At 34.5% G+C, this 26,319-nt stretch overlaps 6 protein-coding genes across 11 annotated transcripts; 1 reads left to right on the top strand and 5 right to left on the bottom strand.

Moving 5' to 3' along the window:
* Positions 1-836: 836 nt before the first annotated feature.
* LOC7468752 (ras-related protein Rab7) lies at positions 837-5,338 on the bottom strand. Its single transcript, XM_002300859.3, has 7 exons — positions 5,002-5,338; positions 4,887-4,913; positions 4,486-4,585; positions 4,260-4,406; positions 2,828-2,908; positions 2,601-2,746; positions 837-1,210 (listed from the first exon to the last, which is right to left on the bottom strand). The coding sequence occupies exons 1-7, from the start codon at positions 5,052-5,054 to the stop codon at positions 1,147-1,149; spliced, it is 618 nt and encodes a 205-aa protein (XP_002300895.1). The 5' UTR covers positions 5,055-5,338; the 3' UTR covers positions 837-1,146.
* Positions 5,339-7,854: 2,516 nt separating this feature from the next.
* On the bottom strand, positions 7,855-10,268 carry LOC7492730 (uncharacterized). The gene is made up of 2 exons (XM_002300858.4): positions 9,342-10,268; positions 7,855-8,316 (listed from the first exon to the last, which is right to left on the bottom strand). Exons 1-2 carry the CDS (start codon positions 9,687-9,689, stop codon positions 8,104-8,106), a joined length of 561 nt encoding a protein of 186 aa, XP_002300894.2. The 5' UTR covers positions 9,690-10,268; the 3' UTR covers positions 7,855-8,103.
* A 2,174-nt stretch (positions 10,269-12,442) lies between these two features.
* Positions 12,443-16,027, top strand: LOC7468751 (anamorsin homolog). 4 transcript variants are annotated; one of them, XR_008058522.1, is made up of 9 exons: positions 12,443-12,579; positions 12,837-12,987; positions 13,379-13,545; positions 13,621-13,725; positions 13,895-14,054; positions 14,136-14,269; positions 14,606-14,680; positions 14,762-14,885; positions 15,386-16,027. XR_008058522.1 is itself a non-coding variant. In XM_052450455.1 (8 exons), exons 1-8 carry the CDS (start codon positions 12,577-12,579, stop codon positions 14,798-14,800), a joined length of 834 nt encoding a protein of 277 aa, XP_052306415.1. In that variant the 5' UTR covers positions 12,443-12,576; the 3' UTR covers positions 14,801-15,102. The 4 variants fall into 4 exon arrangements, 2 of the variants coding, with proteins under 2 accessions (XP_052306415.1, XP_024451207.2); XR_008058523.1 differs by lacking the exon at positions 15,386-16,027 and adding an exon at positions 15,010-15,102; XM_052450455.1 differs by lacking the exon at positions 15,386-16,027 and having other exon boundaries at positions 14,762-15,102.
* Positions 15,213-17,068, bottom strand: LOC7468750 (protein COFACTOR ASSEMBLY OF COMPLEX C SUBUNIT B CCB3, chloroplastic). 2 transcript variants are annotated; one of them, XM_024595442.2, is made up of 2 exons: positions 16,761-17,068; positions 15,213-15,929 (listed from the first exon to the last, which is right to left on the bottom strand). In XM_024595442.2, the coding sequence occupies exons 1-2, from the start codon at positions 16,766-16,768 to the stop codon at positions 15,398-15,400; spliced, it is 540 nt and encodes a 179-aa protein (XP_024451210.1). In that variant the 5' UTR covers positions 16,769-17,068; the 3' UTR covers positions 15,213-15,397. The 2 variants fall into 2 exon arrangements, with proteins under 2 accessions (XP_024451210.1, XP_024451209.1); XM_024595441.2 differs by having other exon boundaries at positions 15,213-15,934; positions 16,761-17,051.
* A 591-nt stretch (positions 17,069-17,659) lies between these two features.
* LOC112326676 (agamous-like MADS-box protein AGL61) lies at positions 17,660-18,151 on the bottom strand. Its single transcript, XM_024596213.1, has one exon. It carries the CDS (start codon positions 18,149-18,151, stop codon positions 17,660-17,662), a length of 492 nt encoding a protein of 163 aa, XP_024451981.1.
* A 406-nt stretch (positions 18,152-18,557) lies between these two features.
* Positions 18,558-24,828, bottom strand: LOC7468748 (2-dehydro-3-deoxyphosphooctonate aldolase). 2 transcript variants are annotated; one of them, XM_024595438.2, is made up of 15 exons: positions 24,678-24,828; positions 24,492-24,558; positions 24,304-24,401; positions 23,885-23,981; positions 23,248-23,313; positions 22,081-22,140; positions 21,868-21,942; positions 21,654-21,738; positions 21,202-21,260; positions 20,476-20,520; positions 20,058-20,156; positions 19,754-19,801; positions 19,554-19,601; positions 18,812-18,916; positions 18,558-18,700 (listed from the first exon to the last, which is right to left on the bottom strand). In XM_024595438.2, exons 2-14 carry the CDS (start codon positions 24,525-24,527, stop codon positions 18,860-18,862), a joined length of 873 nt encoding a protein of 290 aa, XP_024451206.1. In that variant the 5' UTR covers positions 24,528-24,558; positions 24,678-24,828; the 3' UTR covers positions 18,558-18,700; positions 18,812-18,859. The 2 variants fall into 2 exon arrangements, with proteins under 2 accessions (XP_024451206.1, XP_002300891.1); XM_002300855.3 differs by having other exon boundaries at positions 18,558-18,916.
* Between the last annotated feature and the right edge of the window lie 1,491 nt (positions 24,829-26,319).

Here is a 26,319-nt window from a genome sequence, read left to right as displayed (position 1 = left end):
AGAATTATTCTTAACATTTAGCATCAAGAGTTGTTGAGTACGATAATTTCAGTGCATCTATGCTGTAATAGGCATGCTGCCCTGCAACTAATTACGGCCAGTGCAGAGTAAATTTCGGATCAAGACGAGTTTCGAATGATAATGTCGGTGCATTTTCGTTAGCTGTTGCGTGGAAATCGGTGAAAATGGAACCGGCATGCTATAGCTTTTTTTTCCATTTGTTTTACCTAGTTTAACTGACAATCAGAATGATGTCAGAAGAGGGGGAAAAAACAGAATCCACAGGACCAGAACTTTAACTTGGAGGCACCATAAGATGAAAGGGAAGTGTTCAAGGTATTGTTTGTTTAAAATTTGATTTTTTTTTAAAATAAAAATAATGTTTTTAAATGCTGATATCAAAAATAAAATAAAATATTATTTTATATATTTACAAGTAAAAAATAATTTAAACATAAATTCTACTTCACTCACGAACAGGCATGAAAGCTTTGTAGGACGGTTTACTTCATTTGGTATAATAAGCCTCATGCTCATGCCATCTTATCAACGATTTGATTCTTGCTAAGAAAGACCCCCCCCCCCAAAAAAAAAAAAAAAAGGGTCTTGCCAGTTGAGAAAATGTTCTTCACCTGCTTTGGAAATCTGGATGGGCCATGACGTAGTTGAAGACTAAATCAAATTTGACATGGACAAATAATCTCGACTAGAAACGGAGTGGATCACATTGCTTAACAAGGCTCACTATCTCGAAATGCCGAAGTCAAAAATATGAAAGGATCCCAGCAGCTTTCACGAATAAGATCTTTTTAACTAGAGGCGTTAGAAACACTCAATTCCGACACAACTCTGAAAACAGCATCCATTCTTTTATCACAACAGAGACAATCTGAAAGCAGTTCATGGCATACTAACCCTAGGTGGAGTTCTACGGTTTTAGACTCGGAATTTTATCAAACCAACACAGTTCTGCCTGTTAGAAATGGCAGTGACACTCAAGCATGTTTCAGGATCAAGTGCGAGCTCAGTATACAAAGTGTAAAAAAATAAAGTTCAAGAAAAAGGCTAAAAACTCACAACGACCAAAAAAATGATAAATGAGCCAACCACGAGCACTAAGACGAATATGTTAGATCTATCCAGAACTTAACATGCACAACCACCTCTTTGCTCACTCTCTGAGGCAGCCTCTGGGATACCCTGGAAGTATCTGCAATTAAATACAGGGACAAAAAAGTTCATTAATAAACGTTTTGGATTGTTCTAAATATCATTGCAATGTTTGACAAGCACAGCAAGCACTAAATTTAAAATCAAGGATTGGGTTCTAAACCTCAACTTAAGATTTTATCATATCACAACTAGTACAATAAGACCAAAATGAAAACATTTTGCCTTTTGAGTGCACATGAAGGCATAGCAAGAAAAATGCATGCCAAGGAACCTGAATGAGTCCATATACAGTTCAAATTTCTGGTAAATTTTGGTTATTATACAATAATACATCTTAGTTAATAATATGCAAATACAAAGAAAAGACAAACATACTATATGTCACGCCTTCTAATTCATTAAGACAAGAGAGAAATAGCGTTTAAATTTGGAATTTGATTCTGCCAGCAAATTATTAAAATGACTTTAGTCTTATTTAAATTAGTTGGGCGATTGATTTATTTATCTTTTAGTTATTATTAGGTCTTTTAGAGATATTAGGATTTTTATTTAAATTTGGGTTCATTGGATTATATAACAAACCATCATAAGCTGTAGATCCTATATATTAATAACAAACTATTTTAAATCATTTATGACCAAACTAATAGGCCACCATCCTGGGATGTAGATCCTAAATATTAATAGCAAATGATTTTTTATTTTTTGAAAAAAAAAAAAAACATATGCACAATTGCAATCACACATCTAAAAGACCCTAAAATTTGAATATCATATTCTGTAGGAAAAGAAATATCCTTGTCCCATAACACAGCATTTGAAATGACACCATGGAACAAACATCATGGATGGAAGGATATCCAATCTTCTTGAGAAACTTTTAAATGGTATTCCATCAGCTTGGAAAGGAAGAAAACAAAGTCTTCAATTCCTAGCATGAAACTTTCCATATGCCAAGTTGATCACTTTCTACGGTTGCAACCAAAAGCTTGGAAGCATTGTGGAATTTCCTGGTTAAGTACTTTTTTGGGAGCTAAAGAGAAATGAAAGCTAAAAATGATTTTCAGAATTAAGAAAGAACAAAGAGGCTAAGATGGAAAATGAAGTACGCGAGAAAAGGAAATAGAGATACAACCAGAACCTAGTAATTTTAGATCCTTTTGTTTTTGGAGTCTTATAAAATTTGTATTTCTTAACCCATTCCAGTAAATATTTCCCTTTAAGATTATTTGTTGTAATCTTGCATTCTGTTTAATTCTGATTTTGGTCTAGTAAACTTGGAAGACCTAATAGTGTCTCATTTCTTGATTTCAAATCAACAATCCATTTTTTCACCTGAACTTATGGCTGTTGTTGTAACCACTTACATTACTAATATATGGTGCTGATACAATCCAAACAAAAACTCAGCTGACAATTTAACTTACATGTCTTGTTCATGCTCATTGGCTAGAGCAATTTTGGCAATGGACAGGAATGCAGGATCAACATTGTAATCTTCTTTTGCTGACGTCTCAAAGTAAGGTATGTTTCCTTTTGAAGCACACCAGTCCTTAGCTTTCTTCTCAGAAACCTGCACAGCATAAATATTAGACCAAGGGCAGGGCAAGGAGTAAAGGAAAATGAATTTACCATTCAAATTGTATATCCTTACCACTCGGCTATTTCCACCATCGATATCTATCTTGTTTCCAAGTAATATAAATGGAAATGTCCTGGGATCAGACGGGGTTGCCTGGGAGAGAATAGGAATGAAAACAATGTTGAATTGGAAAGAGAACTACAATGCCATCCTCAAAAATTAGCAGCTAAAGAGTTGCAAACCATAAACCCAAGAAAAAGCAGGCAAGTGAGGGATGGCCAAAATGGGCAGGATTATCCTGGTAGATTATATAGGCATGAAATGCCCAGTCAAATAAATTGATGCATTTCCACAAAAGCTGTCAGTATCCTTGACAAATTCCCTTGAGAAAGCACAATGATTCTATTCATCAACCACCAGGTAGCAGAATTATTATCATAACACAAACTCCTGGCAAAATCTGCCCATTTTTCAGAGAAATCAGCTAAATCAAGGCCTAAAAATACAAATCTTAGTTTGACCTACTTTATAATTATTTCAGAGTCAAACACCAGAGTTGGAGAGTGAATAAATGGAGCATTCCAAGGAAGACTACAATATCTACAATAAAAGGAAACCTCCTATGCAATGGAATCATGGACCATAGCAGGAATATATTACTAGGACATTATCATTTCCCTCATTACTAAAACTAGACTCAATTGCGTGTGATGAAAATTCCATACGCCCCAACCCATGGGTGCAATCCATGTAAAATGGAACATTGCCTAATGTAAAGGGAACAACCCCCTATGCCTCAGACCACTAGCAGGACTTTGTTACTTGGACATTACCCATATCTTTTGGTGCTGATATCCGCCCCCAGTATAACATATCACAGCATGTAAGTTGAATAAAATACATTTTGATTTCCTTTCCCATCATTCAAAATAAAAAGATCTTGTAAAGGACAAAAACCTCAATGCATACGATACTAGAAAAAACTCATAAGTGTTGAATTGACCAGATGTGTGGGAATAATTTGAGGAATCATGAAGCCTTAAGAATCTATATACAACAGTGCCATAGCAGCTATCCATTCATCAAGTTAATCCAATCACTTTGATGAGTGAAAGGACAGAATGCCATTTTTAACTGGTTTATCGTTATAACTTATTTGGTCCATTGCAGTCGCTAAGAAGTTTCCCTAAGAAGTCAAGATGAAGAAATCAAGATGATAGCTGAATGGCTAGCAAACCATTTACTCATTGCATAAGAAATCCCAACTTTATCAAGGCTGTGATAGTAAATTCTAGGGGCAGAAGAAGGTGGTTAGCCATTCTCCAGAACTGCTGCCGAAGCCAAAATTATGAGCAAGTAGCACAAGCCATATTAATGCACTGCTTTATTGTACTACTGTATATACATGACACTTTCCAATTCACACACCAACTGTTCAAATCTTTATTGACAAATGGTAATGAGAGAGCCCTCATAGAAACAATGAAGAAAAGCAACAAAGAACCTGTTTAAGAAACTCTTCATGCCAGTTGTCAAGAGTATCAAATGATCTCATGACATTCACATCATAGACTAGAACACAGCAATCTGCTCCTCTATAAAATGCAACTCCAAGCGACTGAAATCTTTCTTGTCCAGCTGTGTCCCATATCTACATATTTAGATACTAGTATTTTCAGCAAGCATTCTTGCAGACATTCCAAAACAATTCAATAGAATTGAAAACCCACTTGCAGAGTGACGAGCCTGTCATCAATCTGTAGTTCTTTAGTCACGAAATCCGCACCAATCGTAGCCTTATATTGTTGGCTAAACTTCTTGTGCACATATCTGAGTAATCAATTAAGGACTATACATCCCATTGCCACTCCCCCCCCCCCCCAAAAAAAAAAAAAAAAAAAAAAAAAAAAAAAACCGCAAAACAAACCTTAAATTTCTATATAATCTGCATCTAAATTTATTAAAAACCCAGTGAACTCTCCACGTTATTATTAATTAAACACTATCAAGAGCAAAAGGATTAAAAATAATATTAAAAGAATAAATTAATTAATTAATTAACTAATCAAAATGCAGATTTAAGAGATCAGAGAAAGGCTAAATCTAGCGATATTATGAAGAAAGAGGATACTGATTCATTAACGACGTCTTGCCGACCCTGACAGTCACAGACAACATTTAAAATACCAAATCAGATTATTTTGTATGTGCTGAACAAATCTGAAGAAAAACCCTAGAAATCGTACCCGCTATCGCCGAGAACGATGACCTTGAGCAAGGTACGCCTACGCGTTGACATGCCGCTCTTCTTTTTTTCTTATTAATAGTCACGAATTATACTGCTGGTGTGGTGATAGAAATTCAAATCAAAAGAAGAAACAGTTTTCCTCCTTTTCTTTTCTTTTCTTTTTCCAGATTTTCACTGTTTGTAAGAAAGGAGATGGGGCGAGAAAGAGAAGAAAAAAGGGGCGCCAATTTCGATCTGCTCTTTTTAGATTTTACGAATTTCTTTTCCTTTTTAAGTTTCTAGTGATCGTCTGCCAATTATGTCTAAATTATAACAAAAGTAAAATGGGGGTAGAAATCATTTAGATCATAAGATATTTTATATAAGATATTTTATATGGATCGTAATAGTAGTTTTATATTTAATTTTTAATTTTTAATTTTATACTTTTTGTGAGATGTGCAGAAAAAAATCTTTAGTTTTTTAAATCAAAACAACAGGTGTGGAAAGGATAATAAATTACTCTACAAAATAAAATTAAAACGACTTTATATATATTATTATTTTTTTATCAATGCAATTTAATTTTATCTATTACTAGTGTATTGGCTAACGTTTTTGGGTTAATATAATTTTTTTTTAATAAAAAATATTAAAAATATAGAGATTGTTTTAAGCTTTCTGAATCCGGTAGTTATGATAAACCCAGTCAAAATGATCAACTTACTTAGATATGACACCCCGGCCAGATTCAAGTTACAAATATGATGTCTTTATCAGACCTCAATTACCCGGGGTCTTCAAACCCGCGTTCCTGGATCTCAGACCTGCTCATTTAGCTCTGCAGACCCACTCACCTGTCAAATTCATGAATCTTCGATCTAGCATGACACCGCTTCAAAGTTTTTATGAACTTTCCTATCAAAAAGGAATTCAAGTGAAACTAAAAGGATCCCGAGTCTGTCACCATTTGTTTTTGTGTTTAAAACTTTGTTTAGCTTGAAAAAAAATAATTATATCTTGAATATATAATATTAGGAATTAAAATAATATATATATTTTTAAATTATTTTCAAGTAAAAAATATTTTAAAAATATATTTTACATCACAATACAAAATACATTTTGCATTGTAATGGTTTTTTAGATCGAGATTTAAAAAATAGATTTTTAAAAAATATTTTTAGTTATGATTATAAATAAATGGGTTTGATAATATATATATAGTTAAAATTATTGTGAGATGAATTTTTTTATACAAAATAAATAAATAAATAAATTCTACAAATAAAAAACATACAAACCAAGATTTGTAAATATTTACCGGGGGGCATTGCAAAAAATATAAATTATCTGACTAACCAAACCATCTTTTATATTACAAGAAGTAAAAGTCACCACAATAACAATCTCTGATGTTTGTTTTTACATTTGAACCTGCTTTTCAAAGCTATTTTCAAATTGTTTTTTGTTTAAAAAATTAAATTAATGTTTTTCATGTATTTTTTATAGTTTTAATGTGTTGTTATAAATAAAAAAATATTATTTTTATTCATTTTTTAATAAAAAGTGCATCGTACTGCATTGCTAAACACACGTGTATGAATAGGTGGTCTTTATTTATTCTTATTTTTTTGTACATGTGATGTTCTTACAGCAAGTCTAATTCGTTGATGTTAAAATAATGCATTTTAAAATAAAAGATATTTGACGTTATGATAGCTTTTGCAACTGCATTTTAAAAAATAGATTTAAAAAAATATATTTTTAGTTGTGATTTAAAAAAGAAAGGTTTGGAAAAACATGTATATTGTTAAAACTATCATGAGATGAATTTTTTTTTATAATTATGTGAGGAATCCATTGCAAAAAAACATAAACTATGGGTAAAGAGATAGTTTTTTTTTTTTTTGACAAAAAACAAATGCTACCACAAAACAAATGTTTTATAGTGTTTGTTTCTATGATTGAACCTCTTTTTTACCTAAAAAAATTAAATTGATATATTTTTAAATATTTATTTTATAATTTTAATATGCTATATTAGTATATATAATTTGAATATATTTTCAATTGAAAATTGCGTGCATTGCATTGTCAAATGCACATATCTGGATGGTCTTTATTTGCATTTGTCCAATCACTAGTTCTTAACCCATGCTACGTTTTGGGTTAAATAAAAAAAAAAATTAACCCAAAAAAATATCTAAACTATAAAAAAATTATTTAATATTATTATTAAACCCGATGAAACAAAACCTTGAATTCTTTAATATTCACTTGTCGACTAGCCCTAGCATACGATTAACGCTGTGAGAGTTGTAGTGTTTGTGATTAAAAGGAAAGAAGTTATTGTTTACTCTCTACTGCTAGTCACCCTGAGCGTCTATGAGCCAAGCCCGAGCCACTCAAGAAAACACGAAGGGATCGGTTAACACAGTCTCATTACTCACACTTGGGTGTGAATTTTTTTGTTTTTTTTTCCATACATGACGAACCAGTCCGATCTCAACCACATTAGTTAAATCCTGAAACCCTAAACCTAAAAGGATGAGGCTCCACACTTTTTACACGTTAGGAAAGGAGAACCTTGTGGTGGCCATAAAAAGATGCTACTAGAAAATATTGAACCTGACTCCTTGTAATTACGAAACCCTAAATCTTACCTGGGCCACCCACCTCTCATGTTCTACAGGAGTAAATCGAACAAAGTCTCCAATAACGCTTCTTAGCATGATGGATTTTTCACTTGTTAGCATCATCAGATGTTTAACTGGATCCCGTAATTATCTACTGCTAGCATCGTTATATTTCACTCCTAATGGAAGAGAAATATAAATCTTAATTCAGTCTCTGTAAAAACATCGACCCAGGAAAAAGAAAATTGATGATATAACCATGAAAGTCCATCAACGACTAACCAAACAGAGACAGCTTGATTATCTTGTTCTAGTATCTATCATCAATTCATCATCAAAAGTGGGGCTATTTTTTTATTTTTTTTTAGAGTATAAAACGAGGCAAAGGACTAAATCATCAAAATGCAGTTGCTTTACTCAAACCTTGAAGGTAGTCAGATTGGCTCTTCGACCAGAACCAGGAATGCTCAGTGGCATATGTTTTACCAGCCACGCTTTTTCAAAAAGTCCCCAGTTCTCTTCCTCATGCGAGTAAAAACAATAACAGCACAGGCAAGGATCCATGGAGGGAAGCTTCCGCCAAAAAGGTTTGAACTCTTGAACCATTCTGGACGTTCCTTCAGAGCCAATGTTATCAAAAGAGTGATCACTGCTACCCCGAGCACGGTCTTGGTCACTGGTTTGATCAAGGAGTCCTGCAGTTTCAGAGTACAATTTGCATAAATATCCTATTTGAGCAGAAACACTATTGCAAAAAACCGAAAGAATCGTGAGTTGGACAAAAATATACAACAAAACCGCAACTAATCCAAACACGATTGTAATCCATGCCCAGAATTCCCGGTCTAAAGAATAATTAATACAGAACACATGCCAAATGCAAGATGATTATGTTACAATGCATGATAAAGTATCACTGGTAGAAAGTTCAAAGAAAAACAAGTCAGATGAAATTTAAGATGCTTCTGGAATTAGCCGGCCAATGCCTGGTTGAGCATTGACGACAAGGAATCCGAATTCAAACAAGAAGCAAAGAGCCTCCAATTAATTGTTTTAAAGAAGTAAACAAGCATAAAAGTTCAAATTATGCACCATTAACTTCAACATGGATAAGTAAGTAATCTTCCCAACTCCTGCAACAGCCTGACATTTCTAATACGAAAACATAGCAAGAAAAATGAGCATCTTACTTTGCATTTTGAGCATCAAAAACATTTATTGGAAAAAAAAAAATCAAAGCGAGGCTAATCTATTCAAATCCATAGCATTCATTTGACTCGAATCTTGTTAACTAGCAGTTTAAAACGCGGCGAAAGAATATCACCGCGGCACATTGGCACAGCTGGGAGGAGTTAATTTAGAGAAAATCCCAACATTCAGAAATCCATTCAAGAACTAGTGGTTAAGAAATTACATGCTTGACAAAATAAATTTCAGAAATTAACATTCAATGCAAATCCAAGAGACCCAGTCGGTGAAATAAAATGACAAGAAAATGGAGGTTGATGTTTTCTTCTCTAATTTTTAGATTTTTTTTATGACGGTTGATCCAGTTTTCCAATATTCTTTATGCCAATTTATCATCGATCGCTAGGTGCAATAAAATTTTAATCAAGCAACAAAACATTAAAAAAAAATGATAATTGCTGTAACATAATGAAACTGGAAAGATTAAAATCGAATCAAATAAAAATAAAACCAAATCAAGTTCTAAAATTACCTTTGGTTCTCCGTCAACGTGAATGACCGATCCATCTCTATACCCAAGTAAAGACCTACCATTCCTCCCAAAACGAATCGGCGCACCCCGACCCGACGCTGGATTGAAAGCGAAGATCGACTTGAACCCGTATTTCTCGAGGATTTCTCGGACCTCCAGTTGGTCCTGGTCCCACCCTCCCAAGCTCGACTTGAACACGTTAATCGGACCCTTGCCTTGTCTGTACAGATGGATCTCCACCTCCGGTACTTTGGTCCTAACCGTTTTTGGCGTCGGCTTCGGGTTGCTCGGTGAAGATTCGTTCTCGTTTGCGCCTTCGATTTCTCTAATTTCGTTTTCTGCCTCCATTTTCTTCGGAAAGCCGGCTTCTAGATTGTAAGTGCCAGCTTATTACCGTATATATCAGGATTATTAAATATATTTATTAAAAGATTATTTTATGACTCGTTATGGGCTGATTTTGATTCAATTGTGACAATTATATTCAGAATATTTTGTTTGATAATTAAGATTTTTTCTTAATGAGATGGATCCTCGCATCACTCGTATCTTTTGCATTTGGAAAAAATTAAAATATTTTCATGATTGTAGAATAAACATGTCGCTTTAATTATTTTTCAAGTAATAAAAGACTCTGATCAAACATCGAAGTCATTGTAATAACTTCAACACTTGAAATTTCAACACAACTGTAAATCTATTCTCCAGTCCACCATGAATCCTTGAACAAATCTACAATAGACACGAAAAAAAGAGAGATTAAAGGCAAAAAAAACAAGCAAAGCCATGAAATTTAGAACATACAAATCTATATCCATAATTTAAAGAAATCATATCTAATAATTAGATTTGAGATTATTAAAAAAAAATAAGAGGAGGGAGAGAAGGGTTGTTGTGTCGAAGATAACTAAAAAGGACGTGTTTTTTAAGGAGTAATTGTTTAGAAGAAAGAGAGGCGCTTGGATTTTGAAGATTAAATATTAATATAAAGAAATAGGAAACAATTTAATTATTAGCAATGATTGGTGAGAACAAAAAAAAATAATTTAGCATGTATTTGAGACGGCAAAAGAGAGAGAAAAAATAATAATGATTGATTTTTTTTTTATTTGTCCAACCATAACAAAACCTCGATGCCCAAAAATCCTCGTATATAACTATTAACTTTTTTTAATTTTTTGTTGAAAAATATTTTATTTTAAAAAGTATTTTTAAAATTAAAATATTGATTTATATATACATGTGTGTGTGATAATTTTTTTTAAAGCTAGTAAAATAAAAAAGTTAAAATTATGAATTTTTTAATAGAATATTTGTAGAAAAAAAAATAACATGAAGGGTAGTGTTTCAACCAATAAATTATCAACGATAAAAAGCTTAGATAGTGTTTGGTATTATAATAATGATTGTTTTTTAAAGTGTTTTTTTATTTAAAAATACATCAAAAAAAATTTAATTTGTTTTTAATATTAACACCTTAAAATAATTTATTTTTTTTACAAAAACGCGGCCAAGTCACGTAGCCAAACAAGATCTTAGAAGTTTAGTGTTATTATCTTTTCAACACGTGTTATTAATATTTTTAAAAAATATATTAAAATAATATTTTTTATTATTTTTATTTATCAGATACAAAATGCACAATTATAAGTACGCCCCAGCATTGCTAACTCACAGAAAAATAGAAGGTGTTTCAGATTATAGTAGTGGTTGTTATTTAAAATGTTTTTTGCTCGAAAATGTATTAAAATAATATATATTTTTATTTTTAAAAAATTAATTTTGACATAAGCACATTAAAATAATAAAAAAACACAAAACAAATTTGATTTGAAATAAAAAAAATTAATTTAAAAAAAAAACACAAAAACAAACATTCTCATAGATTACGAGTGTATTTGGTATTGTGATAACTTTTGTGGTTGTGGTTTGAAAAAAATCATTTTATAAAAAGCATTTTCGGTTGAGGTTGATTTGGTATTTATATGTGTTTGGTTAAAACTGTGGTTGAAATTGAAGTTGAACAAAAAGTAATTTAATGTGTTTGGTTAAAAATGCCTTTTAAATTGAAGTTATAAAATAACTAATATATATATATATATATATATTGATGGTTTTTAATTTAAATATTATAGATTTAACTATTGGTATTACATCATGAAATAAATAATATTTTATATAAAATATTTTTCATTGTTCCATTAAACTATCTATAATTTTATCACGTACGAAATTCATCCGATAAGGACTACAATTTCAATGGTTTTTTGAGCGTGCAACAAAATCAGTAAAAAATATTATCAGGAACAAAATTAAGATTACGATTAAATTCTGCAGATGCTACGCCATCATGCGATCTCCTTCTAATTTATGTAGTGCTATTGAATAATGTTAAACACTAGTTTTTTTAATAAAACACAATTAAGAATAAAAAAATTAGATTTTTTACTGTTCACTTTTTATGTGCAGAATGAATTAATTCAATCTGCACACGGAATATAAGAAAGTTCAACCTGTGGTTGAACTTGCAAAAAGCGCTTTTTCATAATTGAGGTCTTGCTTTAGATAAATGGTGGGGCCTACAATTTATATATTACTTTTAATTAATCAAATACCATTGTTATTGTGTTTAGAAGAAACACAAATGATGCTTCAGAAACAAACAGGCAACATTGTTGACTCACGAGGAAATAAAGGGTGTTTAAGAGTATAGTATAAGAGTATAATATTGATTATTTTTTAAAGTGTTTTTACTCGGAAATGTATTAAATAATATATTTTTTTTAAAAAAATTAATTTTGACATCAGCACATCAAAATAATAATAAAAAACACAAAAAAAATTAATTTAAAAAAAAAATAATATTTTTTTAAATTTTTTTCAAAAACACAAAAACAAACATTCTTATTACACATACCTTAAAGCAACACGCATTTCACGCTAACATTACGTCATTCACGCTAACATTACGTCATTAAGCAACTCGCGTTTCAAGCTAGCATTACGTCCACGTCATAGCTTCTTTTTGTCATTCATGTGTACGCGTCACACCCGATTGCGACACCCCTCTCACCTTTTCAATATAAAAGCAGCAGAGAGTGCAGCAAAACCGCGCGAACGCAATAATTCCAAAAAGCAAAATAAAACACAGAACGCGAGAGGAAGTCGGCGAAGAAAAAAAAACTATCGTTAGGGTTATCGAAGTTTCTCGAGGAGGTTGTTGAAGAATCAGAGCATGGTAAATCATAATGCCTCTAGCTTTCTTTTTCTTTTTCTTTTTTTCATTTTTCATTTTGAATTGTTAATTTGTTAGTCGGTATTGTAGATCCATTCTAGTTGTTTTTTGAATTTTCAATTTTGATGTCGAATACATACACAATTTTCGTTGTTTGATCTTCAGCATAATTTTCTTATATTTTTGTGTATACTGAAGATAATTCATTTACTACACCGTTTTTGCAGATTATTCTTGATGCTGTGATTGGTGTTTTGTAGGATACTAAGAGAACGCTGCAGCGTTCTGTGCTGGCTTTAACAGACGAGACTCTTATTTCAGTAAGCAGAGTAGTAAATGCTGCAAGGGGGGACGCGAATGATGGGGTTGAACAGTGTGATCCTCAAGTTATCACTCAAGCATCATCTTTAAGTACTTTCTTTCTTTCCTTATTTTTTTTTAAATTTTGACAGGTTTGATTTTGTTGTTTGGATGTCATGTATCTGTATTACACATGAATTCTTTCATAAACTTTCACGAGGGGATTATTTATTAAAGAACGGTAGTTTTGATTGGGTATATTTTTTAGTGGGAGAGAAATGAAAAAGAAAATGTGTTTTGGGAGGTCAATTTATCCACTTTGCCACAGTGGGGGTAACATGGATGATTTATAGAGTTGGCAGTCACTGGCTCGCATCTCAGTACCAAATATATTGCATGACATCAAACTCCACCCTTGTGCATCTTGTTTGTTCTCTATTAAATAAGATTTGTGCATGCTACGTTGTGTCCTGGTTTAATATATGTTGATGACTTATGACAGGTAAGCTGCCAGCGGAGCCTTCCTCTGTGGATATTGTGGTTTCCATCTGCAGTTCGCTTGAATTTCCTGGTGATCTGTTGGTAAAGGAAATTTTTAGAGTGCTGAAGCCTGGTGGAACTATTCTGATTTACAATTCTCAGCAATCTGTTATAGGAGAAACTGACAAGGTGAATGTCAGTGCTTTTTTTTTTCCTTGATAAAGCTTACTTTGTCACCAAGCTTCTCACCGTGGTGTTTTGCAGGCAATTTCTGGTCTTCAGCGCAAGTTGCTTTTGGCTGGGTTCTCAGAAGTAGAAGCTCTACAACCAAAATCTGTTGGACTCTCCAATGCGATTCGTTCTTTTGGGGTGAGTTAGTCTTCACAAGTTGATCATTAACGTGAAAGGGCAAGAATACATATTCTTCTTTGCAAGTTTCAACTGTATCATTCTTTTCACTATGTCTAAAGATTATTTGCTTTCCAGTATTCATTTTACTATTTACTTGGTTGCATTTATAATCCTTCTTTATTTTTAGATTCAGGCCAAGAAGCCTTCTTGGAATATTGGGTCATCCTTTGCGCTAAAGAAATCCATAAAATCATCAGTCAAGGTTCAGATTGATGATGATTCAGATTTGATTGATGAGGATAGCCTTTTGACTGAAGAGGATTTGAAGAAACCTCAGCCACCACTTGGTAAGATACAAGACACCGAACGTTGGTTTTATGCATTTTTATGGTTTTTTGGGCCACTAATAACCAAATTTGTATGTGAAGTTGGTGATTGTGAAGTTGGAAGCACAAGGAAGGCTTGCAAGAACTGCACTTGTGGTAGAGCTGAGGCAGAGGAAACAGTGAAGTTGGGACTCACCACGGATCAGCTGAACAATCCTCAATCAGCATGTGGCAGTGTAAGTTTTATAATTCTGGATGTGCATTTGCGCGGATGAAATTGTATATTTGTATATGCTAAACTATTTGTCTCAACATGTTCTTATCCATGGGTTCTTAGATGAATCTGATTTTTCTGGGCTTCACCGCAACATTGTTTCGGGAAAGTAAGCTGCATCCTCGTTTTAAAGCTGTCACGTTTAGGGTGCATTTTACTTTGTATCAAGGCATCGTGTTCATGAACAGACTAGCACATGAAAACATTAAAACTGCCATGCCTTTTAAAGCCTTCCGTATTGTGGGCTGGTTAGCTAAATATTTCTTCCTCTGGCCTTTTTTTATTGAATGTCACGCAGTGTTGGCTAGGGGATGCTTTTCGTTGCAGCACATGCCCTTACAAAGGTCTTCCTCCATTCAAACTCGGTGAAAAGGTAATTAACAGGATCTCTCTCCCTTTCCGTCTACATTTACAATACTGAATTGTATAGAACTAAGAATCTCTCTTCTTACAGGTGTCGCTGTCTGAAAACTTTCTCGTGGCAGACATTTGAAGATGCTGCTTTTGGACATACGCAGCTTTTGAAAGCTTTTGTTTTCAGTTGGCAATGATCCATGCATACTTTACCGATTCAAATGGTAATCAACTTTAGTGTCCTGGAAATGGTCCATAAAATGTCAAAACAATGGTTGATGATGAGAATAACAAAACCTAATTTTGTACTTCTTATCTGTCTTGGTGCTTATTTTCTCCTTGTCCCAGGTCCTTTGTTCTAGAACTCATTCATCGTTAAAAATGTATCCAATCCAAACAGTTCCCAAACTCAAATTGAATTTAGCTCCGAATATAGCATCACTACTGTCTGTGTTGGTGTGGATGTATATGCACAAGGTGTCCCATTATTAGCTAGGCACCTGTACAGCATCGGGCGACGCGAGCCATCGTGTAGATGACCACAAAGCAGCTATTCACAAGTTCAAACACATTTTGTCATCAATAAGCATTAAGCACCCATACTTGTTGGCTGAATGAATAAACAAATTTGTCGTCAACAAGCACCAACTCCTGTTGGTTAAATGAATGAATAAACAAGCTCAGCCTTTACAAAACTGAATATGCAATTTGATGCCTGGTGCAGCTTGGAAGCAAGTCAGTTGATCTGTTGAGAAAGAAGAACTAGAAGCCCTTGTGGACCAACCAGTATTTCGTTAAGGAAACTCGATAAGCCAAACCATACCACAGGAGTCACATCCACTCCTCCAAGTGGTGGAATCAACTTCCTGGTTGGAATGAGAAGCGGTTCTGTGGGAGCATAAGCTATTACATATGGAAACTTCCCAACAGGAAGCTTTGGGTACCAGGACATTACTATTCTCAAAACAAACAGAAAGGAAAATGCTGAGAGGAACGGCCCTAAGATACCTATAGCTAACTTAGCTGTGGCAGGGTCCAAATCTGCCAGCATCAACCTCTGGATTAAATTTGACGTAGCTTCTGACGTTGTCGGTATATCTACCTTGATATTCCTCACAGCCTCGAGAACGCTGAAAGGCTCCCCTGAAATGGTTGCGTGTGATGGCGAGAAGTCAACATCGAGAGAGGCTGTGACTCCTGCAGAGCAACACGTCCTAGACCGCAAGACTTGACGGTCTTGATTGGCATGTCTGGTAGGGCGTTGCAACCTTTCCTGCACAATATATTGTATTAGTACAAATGAATATAAAAAAACTAAGAAAAACCAAATGTCAAATGAAATCAGAATTATTGATTCATAACAAAACTCGAAAAGGCATTCAGAAAGATTCCAGGCGGCTCATTAAATAAAAAAATCTTAAGAAAATCAGAGGGGCACTAAGACAGGGATTTTGGGTTCAAGCAGCATACACTAGAAAAACCTCATGGAACACGAAACTGAGGATTTTCTGGTGTAGATGGGATTTCTTTTTTGGAAAATTTATACTTCCTTATGAATTAGAAAAATAAATCATCAAGAAATGGTGCTGGAGTTCTTGAAGAAATCAGACGCATGCACACAGAGGTCAGAAAATTCATCAAAATTGTAAGAGCTAATCTTCCTCTAGGGCTGGTTTGGTTTCAAAAATTCAGATCACGTTCACAAATTGAACTTGGTACCAGGACAAAGCAAAAGGGATTCAAATTGAGCATGCCCTATCAGTAATCAAATGACAAGAAGCCTTGGCCTGCAGACACTGCTGCTTACTTTAGAAATCGGTAACCATATTCAGCTAAAATATCAGTTTTAACATATTTCCAGAATTACGTAACACCGCCCCCCCCCCTCAAAGAAAACATGTTGTAGCTACAGTTTCTTTTTTCTATTTTTAATCCAACATTTTGATCCGAGAAACTTCATTTTAAACAAAATCATTTAATAAAATGCTCAGTTGGTTCAGAGCAGAAGAAAATAAGGACTAAACTAGAATTCCATGGCACCATCATATGTACAGAGGAAACTGGAAAAGCAAAATTGTAAACAGAATTTGGGCACTCACCGAAACATTGGATTTGCCTTTCTTATGTATCAAAGGCGCCCAGCTTATATGATTCTGGTGGTTGTAGTAGTAGAGGGAAAAACATGCTGCCATGTTGTCTGTGTGTATGAGAGTGGGGAAGAGATGAATGAGTGGCAATCTATCATTGTGCTTGTGGATTTTTAGGTATTTTTTTTCATGGGTTAATTTGATTTGACTAAGAAAAGGGTAAAACAAGGTACGATCATAGGACTCCACATTGGAAATCTGGTTCGGCTGATTCTATCACCAAGAAGCCCGAGCCAGGCTTTCTCTTAGACGAGAGCAATATTGGGCATGGGCCTGATCTGCTTAAAAAACCCAATTAAATAGAAAAATACTTGGAAAAAAATCATAATTATTGCAGAAGATTATCTTTTAAATTTATTTCTAAAGGATATTTAATATTTAGAATTTAAAATCTAATCACCCGAATTAAACTTGATATGAGAACACATTGGAAAATTAAATACCATACAAAGATATAATAAACATTGAATTAAATCCTAAAAAACGAGTAAGAAAAATATAAACTCACCTTATCTCCTAGTTTTGTTATTTTAATTTCTTGAAAATGTTAAAAATTGACAAAATGATGGTTAATCCAAAAACACGAACTCACTTGTATTGGAGATGATTTGCGATATAAAACTTGTGAGAGTAAGCTAGATGATCAAAATTCATGAGTGTAGATATTTAAATATAAAAAAATAGTTCATATATTCAAATAAAAAAAAAAGATCCTGGATTGATTATTTCACGAATATAAATATTCAAATAAAAAAAAAACTCATCCTGCACTAACAGCTAACTCTTAAAAGAAAGAAAACCCCCTAAAAATCCTGTGTTTTTCAGTAACTATAACAAGAATCATAAGAAAATCAATGAGCATCAAGAAACCCTACAAAATCTCTTGTGAGAGATGCTCTCTCCTCCATCTCTTTTAATCGACTAGCCACATTGCTTTTGAGAATTTCTAAAGAAGCCTTGTATTGCCGAAGCCCATCCATATCCAAATCCATATCCTCAACTGGCAATGCCCACCACGAAGGCCGCCCTTCTTTCCCATCTACTACTCCCCTAGACGGCGGCGATGGCCCATGTGTGCTAACATGGGGAGATTCATTAGAGCTGCTGCCGCAGCTATCGGTGGTGTAGTTGTCAAGAAACGGGTCGACGACCGAATCCACAGAAGGGTGGCCGAACGTAAAGAGCCTACCCGACAAGGAGTAGGAGACTATAGCAATCTGTGCATTGGACCCGCTGCAAAGAAATTTGGCCTTTTTTATAAGACCAGCTCGTCGCTTTGAAAAGGTCACTTTTCGGTAATCTTCGTTTTGTATTTTTTTTATTTCAATCTTTCTTCTCGTCATCTTGGGAGATAGCTAGCCAAAAACGCCTGTTTGTCTTTGCCTCTGCTCTGAGGTTGAGAGGTGACGGGCTAACTGTTTATATGCTAGCTTTTTGTTTAATCCAAAACGGAAAAGGAATCATCTCATGTAAGTCGGTTGTTGAAATGGGTTCGGAAAAGGATACTTGGGTTTCTGTCGAACACGTTACACGCTTCGCATTTGCAAGCCCTCGGGACACGCTGTTTCCAGATATTTATTTTTAATAATCTCTCTCTGTTTTTTTTTTTGCTTAAATAAAACGATAAATATAATGGCATGCATGCATAATCAACGGGAGGGATGTAAGCGATAACCCTACTTCAGAAATCCTAATCCGACTACTCCACTGAACGAGCAAACGGCCTCTCTCACGAGGAGAGATGCGATATGAAAACAATAACACGAGAAGCTTTAAGAGATGCAGTATGAAAACAATAAATACCAATATTCGAAGGATGCACCTCATAGGTACACGTGAAGCTTGTCATCTAGCACCAAAGGTTTTGCTTCGTGAACAATAACCTGTGGAAACTGAGAAACAATGGCTAAGAACACACTAACTGGATGCATCTGGCATGATTTTGGCATCCGCAAATGGAAGGTTCTTAAAACTAGTTATTCAACTACGGAAGAGGATCTTACAGCCCAATAACTTTGCCTTGTTACTCCTTGAGAGAGGTCTTCAATTCCCTAATCGCGAAATGGTGTGAGATCAATGGCCATTTGTTTCTTCCCCTTGCTCACCTTCTGTCAGAGCAACAAAGTAAGCATCAGAACAATAAAGTAATCATCCAGGTCAAAGATGATTTAATGAGAATAATTCAATACCAATGCCCATTTGAATTTTCTCGCAACAATTGAAATCATTCTGCAATCAAGTCCATAAAGGGTTGGGATTTTAAAGGCTGAGATATAGACAAGAAATTTGCACGTTCTAAACATGTCTACTTGAGGGCTATAGCACAAAGAGACGATGCATACGGAAACACTTTGAGATGGAAGGAAGAGACCAAAGCAGCAAGTGAAATTAATCAAACTAGCAGGCTTTTGCACAAGTCCAAGGACAACCTACCAATCAAGTATGCTTGGTTCAAAAAAGTGCTAAATGAATGGAAAAGGAAACAGTGAGTTAAAGAGATCGGTAGATGATGACCGAGATACCAAGAAGTGGTGGGAAGGTAAAATTACGAAAATTCTTAGGGTTCTATGAGATTATACTCCCAAACAGGAGACCCTATCTGACACTTGGATACCTTTTTCTCTCATCTCAGGAATTGGAGATGAAAGTATACAATGTGTGCAGCATTGCTGAAGATGAGTTTCTTACAGTGAATAAGCATTAAGGAAACTGTATGTGCAGATTCAAGATGGGTCTAGAACTTACAGCTATTGCCACAAGCTCTTCTAGCAGCTCCTCTAAATGGCGCAGAGGCTAATTTCATGGGAAAAACAAAAGATGTTAGATGATTATACTTCAAAATACAAAAAACTGTTATCTGGCACCTGGTTAAACAAATATCTGTATATGGAATCTCATTAAAAACACCTATGGTGTTTGTCAAGGACCATGCATGTAAAACTCACCCATTGAGTTGGACCATCCACTGGGGCATTTAGAGGATCGTCATGCACCTAAGCACCAAAACGAAGCTTTGAGATACCATTGTATGTATATGATCAAGGATACTAACACTGACATAACTACAAGAAGTCTCCGGGCCAGCCAAGAGTTCTTAACCAGAGCGATTAACTTTAATCCCTTCCTTCTTATGAACTTGGGAATCCCCACAAACTTGAGAAAAGGGTGCATGGGGTAAACCAAGCAACAAGAATTATAATCCCGAGACATTCCAATAATAAATTGATCATTTTTAACAGATCATCATACCTCCATGAAAATTCCATCCACCCCAACGGCCACTGCTGTTCTTGCAATGCATGGTATCAATTCACGAAGACCTCCACTTGCAACACCTCCACCATCCAACTGTAGACAGAGCATAGTTTAACCATTTCATAAGGGGGAAGATACAAGAAGCAGATGTAGATAGCAACACATTAAACTTTGCTTAAAAATGAAGGCCTAGGAAATACAGGAACCAGAAGGAAGGACAGCACAAAACCATAGCATCAAAGATCAATATGCAAAGCACAAAGGCCTATATTATTAACAGATTGGTTTCTCACATAACTTTTATTATGAAAATTATGTAACACACACTAATAATGGTTAGCTAACTCTTTACTAAGGCTGAATCTATTCACCGTTATCTAATTGTACAATTGAAAATGTAGGACAACCACACCTTTTTCCCAGCCGGCTGTTGTAGTGAATGCGTGATGTCAGCTACCTGTTTTGAAACACTTAAACCAATGGTTAACTCTTCCAGATTATAGCATGAAAATCGAAGCATAGGAAGCACATTAGTCAAAAAGAACTATCTGAAGTAGATTAATCCTGGGAATCATGTTCAAAGCAGCTGTAGATCATTTCTATTATCACTTTAAACACCATGTTTTATGAAAGATAAAAGTTGGTGACTTCTAAACTAAGGAACAAAATTTACGCAAGACAATGCTATAAACTTAAAAACTGGATTAAGTTTAATCTTTCATGATTGGAAAATTTTGAAATTTTTTAAGAACTTTTCTTATTTTAATGGAAGATTAAATTCAAGATCAAGTTCTAAAAAAGTCAAAAGGATGCTGTCCTCTTGCAAAGAAAATTAGAATCCTGATCAGATACAACGAGTTCTCCTTATCTCACAGACATTAAGTTCAAGGCTTGAAAAATGGAAAAAGTCCAAGTTTTGGAGATTCATGTGAAGGGCTCTCTATATGAACGAAAATAAGGTGAATATCTGCTATTAGTTGGCCTTATAAATGCAAATCACCATTCACCTTCTGCTTTGATACAATTTGTATAAATTATGTACTTTCTACCTCTCTTGATGGAATTATTCTTTAACAGATAAGGACTTGAGAAGTATCAAATGGTATGAAACAATAGTATAGAAGAGAAATTGACTTACAACAGGACATTTAGCTTCCCTTATCCATTCCAAATTACGTGGATCAACAATCAAATCATCTACAAACCAAGCCCAAATGTAGGATCAAATCAAACTGGATAACAAATATGCTATTATTCATCAAAGACTTCAAAATTCAAACATGTTTATACCAAGCTCTTTTAGCTAGTGGAGTTCACGAAAAGTAGTTCATGGAACTTCTATCCAAATAATTCAACACACACTATTGTTTCTTAGCAAGACAGCCCATAAATTTTTAATTACCCAGGCTGTCCTACATTACTGGCATGCCAATTTAAAGCGACTTCTTAAACTAATTTCAGACAGAGAGTTGCAGAACTTCAAGAATCCCCTAATTGATCTCTTTTACACTGTTGAATGATAATAAGAAACAAACAACACCTTCAGGCATATGGCATGGGTCATTTGAGACAAAAACTGGGCAGACTTACTATAGCCAAACATAGTTCCCCTCTCGCAAACCATGACATTTGGATTTCCCGCCAATCTTACCTTCTCAGCAGAATTTGACATGACCTGCATGTTTTTAATTGCAAGATCAACAATTAGAGAAACAACATAAGACAGAAGCATACCTATATTTCAAATCTTGTAACCCAAACATGTCAAATAAGAATACTTTTTCATGAAAAAGAGAGAACTCACAGAAGGAGCACAGAATTGGCCTTTCTTAATATTGATAATTTTTCCAGTCTTGGCAGCTGCAACTAGAAGATCTGTCTGTTATAAAATCCAAAAAATAAGTGAACTGAAATTGAAAAAAACAGTGAAAGGAAAAGGCACATAGCACCCCTCTCAAACTCAAAATTAAATCATCATGGAAGCACTAGGCTCAAAGCTATAAGGTAGCAACCTAACCTGACGACACAAAAATGCTGGAATCTGAATGATATCTGCAACTTGGCCGACTGGTTCACACTGGTAAAATAGAAAAGGTTACAAATTGTTGGAGACACTTTGGAATCCAATTGCAATGTCAATACTTTGTATTGGTAGCAAGATGCCACTGAAGAAAAGGTTGAACAGTTGAACATAATCAAAGGACTATAAATAGAAAAGAGATAAAATAGGACATAAGGATTTACACAATTCAAGAAATCAGGATAACTGCAAATTCTTTACGACACATTCCAATGGAAAGCAAATGAGAAAAACTCCATGAGGTTCATCAAGCCAGTAATTTAATCATTTTTTTTTTCAAAATTCTATTATTTTGGTCACTGATATTAGAAAGACTTGGAAGTTATAACAAACCAATCACAGTGATATATAAATGATATCCTCTTGCGACACAATAATACATCAACTTTTATTTCTAAATCTAATTAATTAAAGTTGACTCGGCGTTGGGTTTGTATAGCTGGTTTCAACTCCCAAGGCAAGATAAAGGACAGGACCGGTCACATCTTGTATGCTGTAGATCCAAATGATATAGCAAAACAAATGATATAGCAAAACAGAAGAATTTAATCATTTTTTTTTCAAAATTCTATTATTTTGGTCACTGATATTAGAAAGACTTGGAAGTTATAACAAACCAATCACAGTGATATATAAATGATATCCTCTTGCGACACAATAATACATCAACTTTTATTTCTAAATCTAATTAATTAAAGTTGACTCGGCGTTGGGTTTGTATAGCTGGTTTCAACTCCCAAGGCAAGATAAAGGACAGGACCGGTCACATCTTGTATGCTGTAGATCCAAATGATATAGCAAAACAGAAGAATTGGATCTGCATAACAAGTTGAAACTAGAATAGAACTAACTTAGTTCAGGTTTGGACCATACCAAGCCCATCAACTTTGATTTCTCATTCTCAACACCATTAAGAAGTAATGCTCCACCTAATGGAACTGAAAGTCTAGAAGAGCCATGTAATAGACAATCGTTCAACGCATTAGAGCATTTAATATAACCTTCCGAAAAATTAAAGAGAAGAAGTCAGCCATGAAACAAAATAAACAGGATGTGAACAACTGAGGAAACCTTGAGAATTTTAAGAATAGGATGGCAGCCTACCTGAATTGTTTCATGCACATCAGTAACAATGGGGATGTCATATGCTATTTTAACCTTCTCAAGAATCTACACCAAGCAAGAGAGAGATAATATTAACCAGTTATCCATTCATGCATGTGAAATTTCCTAAAATTATATAGCATCTTGAAAAGTCTACTCATAGCATGACACCAACAAGAAAATCTAGTAGATGTGAGAACAAACTTGTTAAGAAATTTTTGTGCATGCAGTTTGATATAAATTGATACAGGTGCCAATATATCAGGAGGTAACCATTGAATAACCTTAGAAAATGTATACAAACATGCACTGCCTGTGGTCCTACATCTGATTTGAGTTGTCAAGTCAAATAATAATGGCAAAGACCATAATACCGGGATCATTATGCAAATCACCATGATCTATAAAGTGAATATATGCTAACATCATCCTATCCCGAGTTCCAACTCAATGTCTACAATTTATGAGCATTTAACTTGGTCCTTACCTGTGCATGTGTGAGCTTATTCACATGTATTTCATAAATGCTGCTAGTCTTGATTTAACAGTTATGAATGAACATAAAAAGCATGAACTTTACACCCATATCTTATTCCAATATTCCATTCTTCTCATTTCATAAAGCATGAATCGATACCTTCAACCCTTCGCTCATCCCTGGACCTCGAAAGGATTTGGAGGATGTTCTATTAGCTTTATCAAAGCTTGATTTAAAAACAAGTGGCAACCCAACTCTACAAGATTGAAAAAAGACAAAATCAATGGAATCTCAATCATCAAGCTTCTTCTTTTGTTTTCTAGTTTCAAGTAACGCAAACAGGCAAAGGAACTAGAAGGACCAAATTCACAGTTCAATTTCTTTAAACACACACACACACATAAAAAGCAATGCCTTCCACAATTAGCTTCATTTAACACCTCACAAACACATTCTCTTCAACCAGCTTCCTTCCAATGAAAACGAAATCAACGCATTTCCTCCATTAAACTAAAACAATTACGAATTTTCAGAAAATTAAAGTAACTGACTAACTAACAAACAAACAAGAAACATACCTGGTTGAGATAGTCTTGAGATGGTTGGCCATTCTAAGAATGTGCTCCTCAGATTCAATCACATTGGGTCCAGCTAGCAAGAAAAATGGTTCTGCTGCCTGTTGTTCCAATCCATCAACACAAAGGACGATTCATACCAATGCAGCGCCTAAGCAAAAATCTAACTGATTCAAGATCCAAAACCTTACCTTGAGCTGGTTAAACAAAACAGTTGAGGAATCCATCTTCTCTACTTAACCCAAGAATCCTCTGCAACTGCAAAATTTTATGTTACTCAGATTTTGAAGAACACGGCTGTCATTTCTTTAGTCAATCAAACAAATTATTAATAATAGCAGACAAATTTTGATAGCAGAAGAGAGATCCCATCTTACTAGATCTACGCTATAGCTAAAAGAAATCCACACTCGGAATTACAGCACCGAGTATGTCACTGGCTCACTGTATCTTGCTTGGGGGTGTTTATGGGATAGAGGTTTTTTTTTTAATATTTTTTAAAAATTTATTGTTTTGATATTAATGTATTAAAACGATTAAAAAATGTTAAAAAATTAAATTTTAATGAAAAGGGCCTTATAATGGCCAGAGCGGCCCGGCCCAAATGAAAACCAGCCTATACAGTAACGCTGAACAAGCAGGCAGGCGAGGAGAGGACGCCGTTGCCTTGGGTTCAAATCCTGTCCTGTCCTGTCCTCGTTAGTTTTTGCATCTTTTACAGGGAAATGTTATGTGGGACGGATTTTATACTAATTGCCAAAAACAATTTAGGGTATGTTTGGTGACATGCTTTTTAATTATTATTTTTTTGTAAAAAATATATAAAAATAATTTTTTATATAGTATATTAAAATTAGGAAACACTAAAAAAATATAATTATAATATTTTTTTTAAGTAAAAAACGCATTAAAGTGCTAACTATATAGCCATCCATCACCAAGAAAAGAAAAATATTTAAAAAAAAAAAAATTTGGCTTGAATCAGCCTTACAATTTGCAAACTACATATTCTTCTATTGTTTCAAGTTATTCCAAACAATCTCTCTCAAATATATATATATATATTATCAGCCATTTGTAGTTAATACAACAGCCAATGGACAAGTTATTGCCATCATAGAAAAATTGAATTACAATCCATGAGTATCTATTCCTCTATTCTCAGGTGTGAAATTGCCAGCATTTCCTAACGATCAAATTACATTCTGCTGCAGCTCAAAAAACCCTCCCAGAGCTGCCTTTTTATGCGGGAGGCCGCATGCCAGCAGTTTCATGAACAAATCAATGGAAGATGAACTCAAGAACAGGTGAGAGCAACCGAATGAAATCCGTCAGGTCCGCTTCATTAGTTTGATCTGAGAGTCGAGAGGGAAAATAACAAGACCAAGAACACAACCTGCCGCAGCAGAATTAATGGATATCAACACATGCAGTTTATAATGCTATGGTTTCCTATAAAAACAGTATGATCATGCAACATTTACTTCCATATTAAACATATCATGTATGCGAAATTCTAGCTGGTAATTCAGTTGTAGGGCATGTGACAAGCTGATTATATCAGAAAAACTTACCTATAATCATAGACAGGCGTCATTCTCGTTGGTAGGTCCTGATTTGTTGAAACAAAAGGAAGAATCTAACCACCTTGCAAGCTTAGCTCTCTCAACGTAAATATTTGCGAATTGTTTCTCACATCAGGCACATCCAGAGCCAAGTCATCCAGAGATTCTGATATCCTCTCAAAACCCTTCATCATCTGATATATGGTTATGAGGCCTGAGTTAAAGCATTCATCAAGTGAGCCCCGCAACCTTTCTTTCTTTTTCTCAATTATAGCCAATCGCGCTTTCTTGACAATCTCATCGAGAAAAAAATGTCTTTCATGCATAAGTGGGCTTCCCTTCTTAGGAATCCCTTTGCTAGAATCTCCCTTGCTTGAGCCAACATGGTTAGGTGACCTTGGAGAATTTGGAGACTTGGAATGAACTGAGATCTGCAATGGAGAAACAGATAATG

This window comes from Populus trichocarpa, chromosome 2 (assembly GCF_000002775.5).
Source record: "Populus trichocarpa isolate Nisqually-1 chromosome 2, P.trichocarpa_v4.1, whole genome shotgun sequence".
Lineage (NCBI taxonomy): Eukaryota > Viridiplantae > Streptophyta > Magnoliopsida > Malpighiales > Salicaceae > Populus > Populus trichocarpa.
Note: the sequence above shows the minus strand (reverse complement) of the source record. Positions and strands in the feature narration are given on the sequence as shown.

What these genes read in the sequence shown, in the direction of transcription:
- LOC7468752 (XM_002300859.3), bottom strand. Translation starts at nt 5,054, where the DNA reads ATGTCAACGCGTAGGCGTACCTTGCTCAAGGTCATCGTTCTCGGCGAT. An exon ending in AAGACGTCGTTAATGAATCA is followed by an intron (nt 4,586 to 4,886) that starts GTATCCTCTTTC and finishes TTGATTACTCAG; the next exon opens with ATATGTGCACAAGAAGTTTA. An exon ending in ATGAAGAGTTTCTTAAACAG is followed by an intron (nt 2,909 to 4,259) that starts GTTCTTTGTTGC and finishes ATTCTCTCCCAG; the next exon opens with GCAACCCCGTCTGATCCCAG.
- LOC7492730 (XM_002300858.4), bottom strand. Translation starts at nt 9,689, where the DNA reads ATGGAGGCAGAAAACGAAATTAGAGAAATCGAAGGCGCAAACGAGAAC. An exon ending in ACGTTGACGGAGAACCAAAG is followed by an intron (nt 8,317 to 9,341) that starts GTAATTTTAGAA and finishes CTGAAACTGCAG; the next exon opens with GACTCCTTGATCAAACCAGT.
- LOC7468751 (XM_052450455.1), top strand. An exon ending in TTATAGGAGAAACTGACAAG is followed by an intron (nt 13,546 to 13,620) that starts GTGAATGTCAGT and finishes GGTGTTTTGCAG; the next exon opens with GCAATTTCTGGTCTTCAGCG. An exon ending in GAAACCTCAGCCACCACTTG is followed by an intron (nt 14,055 to 14,135) that starts GTAAGATACAAG and finishes TTGTATGTGAAG; the next exon opens with TTGGTGATTGTGAAGTTGGA.
- LOC7468750 (XM_024595441.2), bottom strand. Translation starts at nt 16,853, where the DNA reads ATGGCAGCATGTTTTTCCCTCTACTACTACAACCACCAGAATCATATA. An exon ending in AAGGCAAATCCAATGTTTCG is followed by an intron (nt 15,935 to 16,760) that starts GTGAGTGCCCAA and finishes TATATTGTGCAG; the next exon opens with GAAAGGTTGCAACGCCCTAC.
- LOC112326676 (XM_024596213.1), bottom strand. Translation starts at nt 18,151, where the DNA reads ATGACGAGAAGAAAGATTGAAATAAAAAAAATACAAAACGAAGATTAC.
- LOC7468748 (XM_002300855.3), bottom strand. Translation starts at nt 24,527, where the DNA reads ATGGATTCCTCAACTGTTTTGTTTAACCAGCTCAAG. An exon ending in GGGAACTATGTTTGGCTATA is followed by an intron (nt 21,261 to 21,653) that starts GTAAGTCTGCCC and finishes CTTGGTTTGTAG; the next exon opens with ATGATTTGATTGTTGATCCA. An exon ending in AACAGCCGGCTGGGAAAAAG is followed by an intron (nt 20,157 to 20,475) that starts GTGTGGTTGTCC and finishes CTCTGTCTACAG; the next exon opens with TTGGATGGTGGAGGTGTTGC.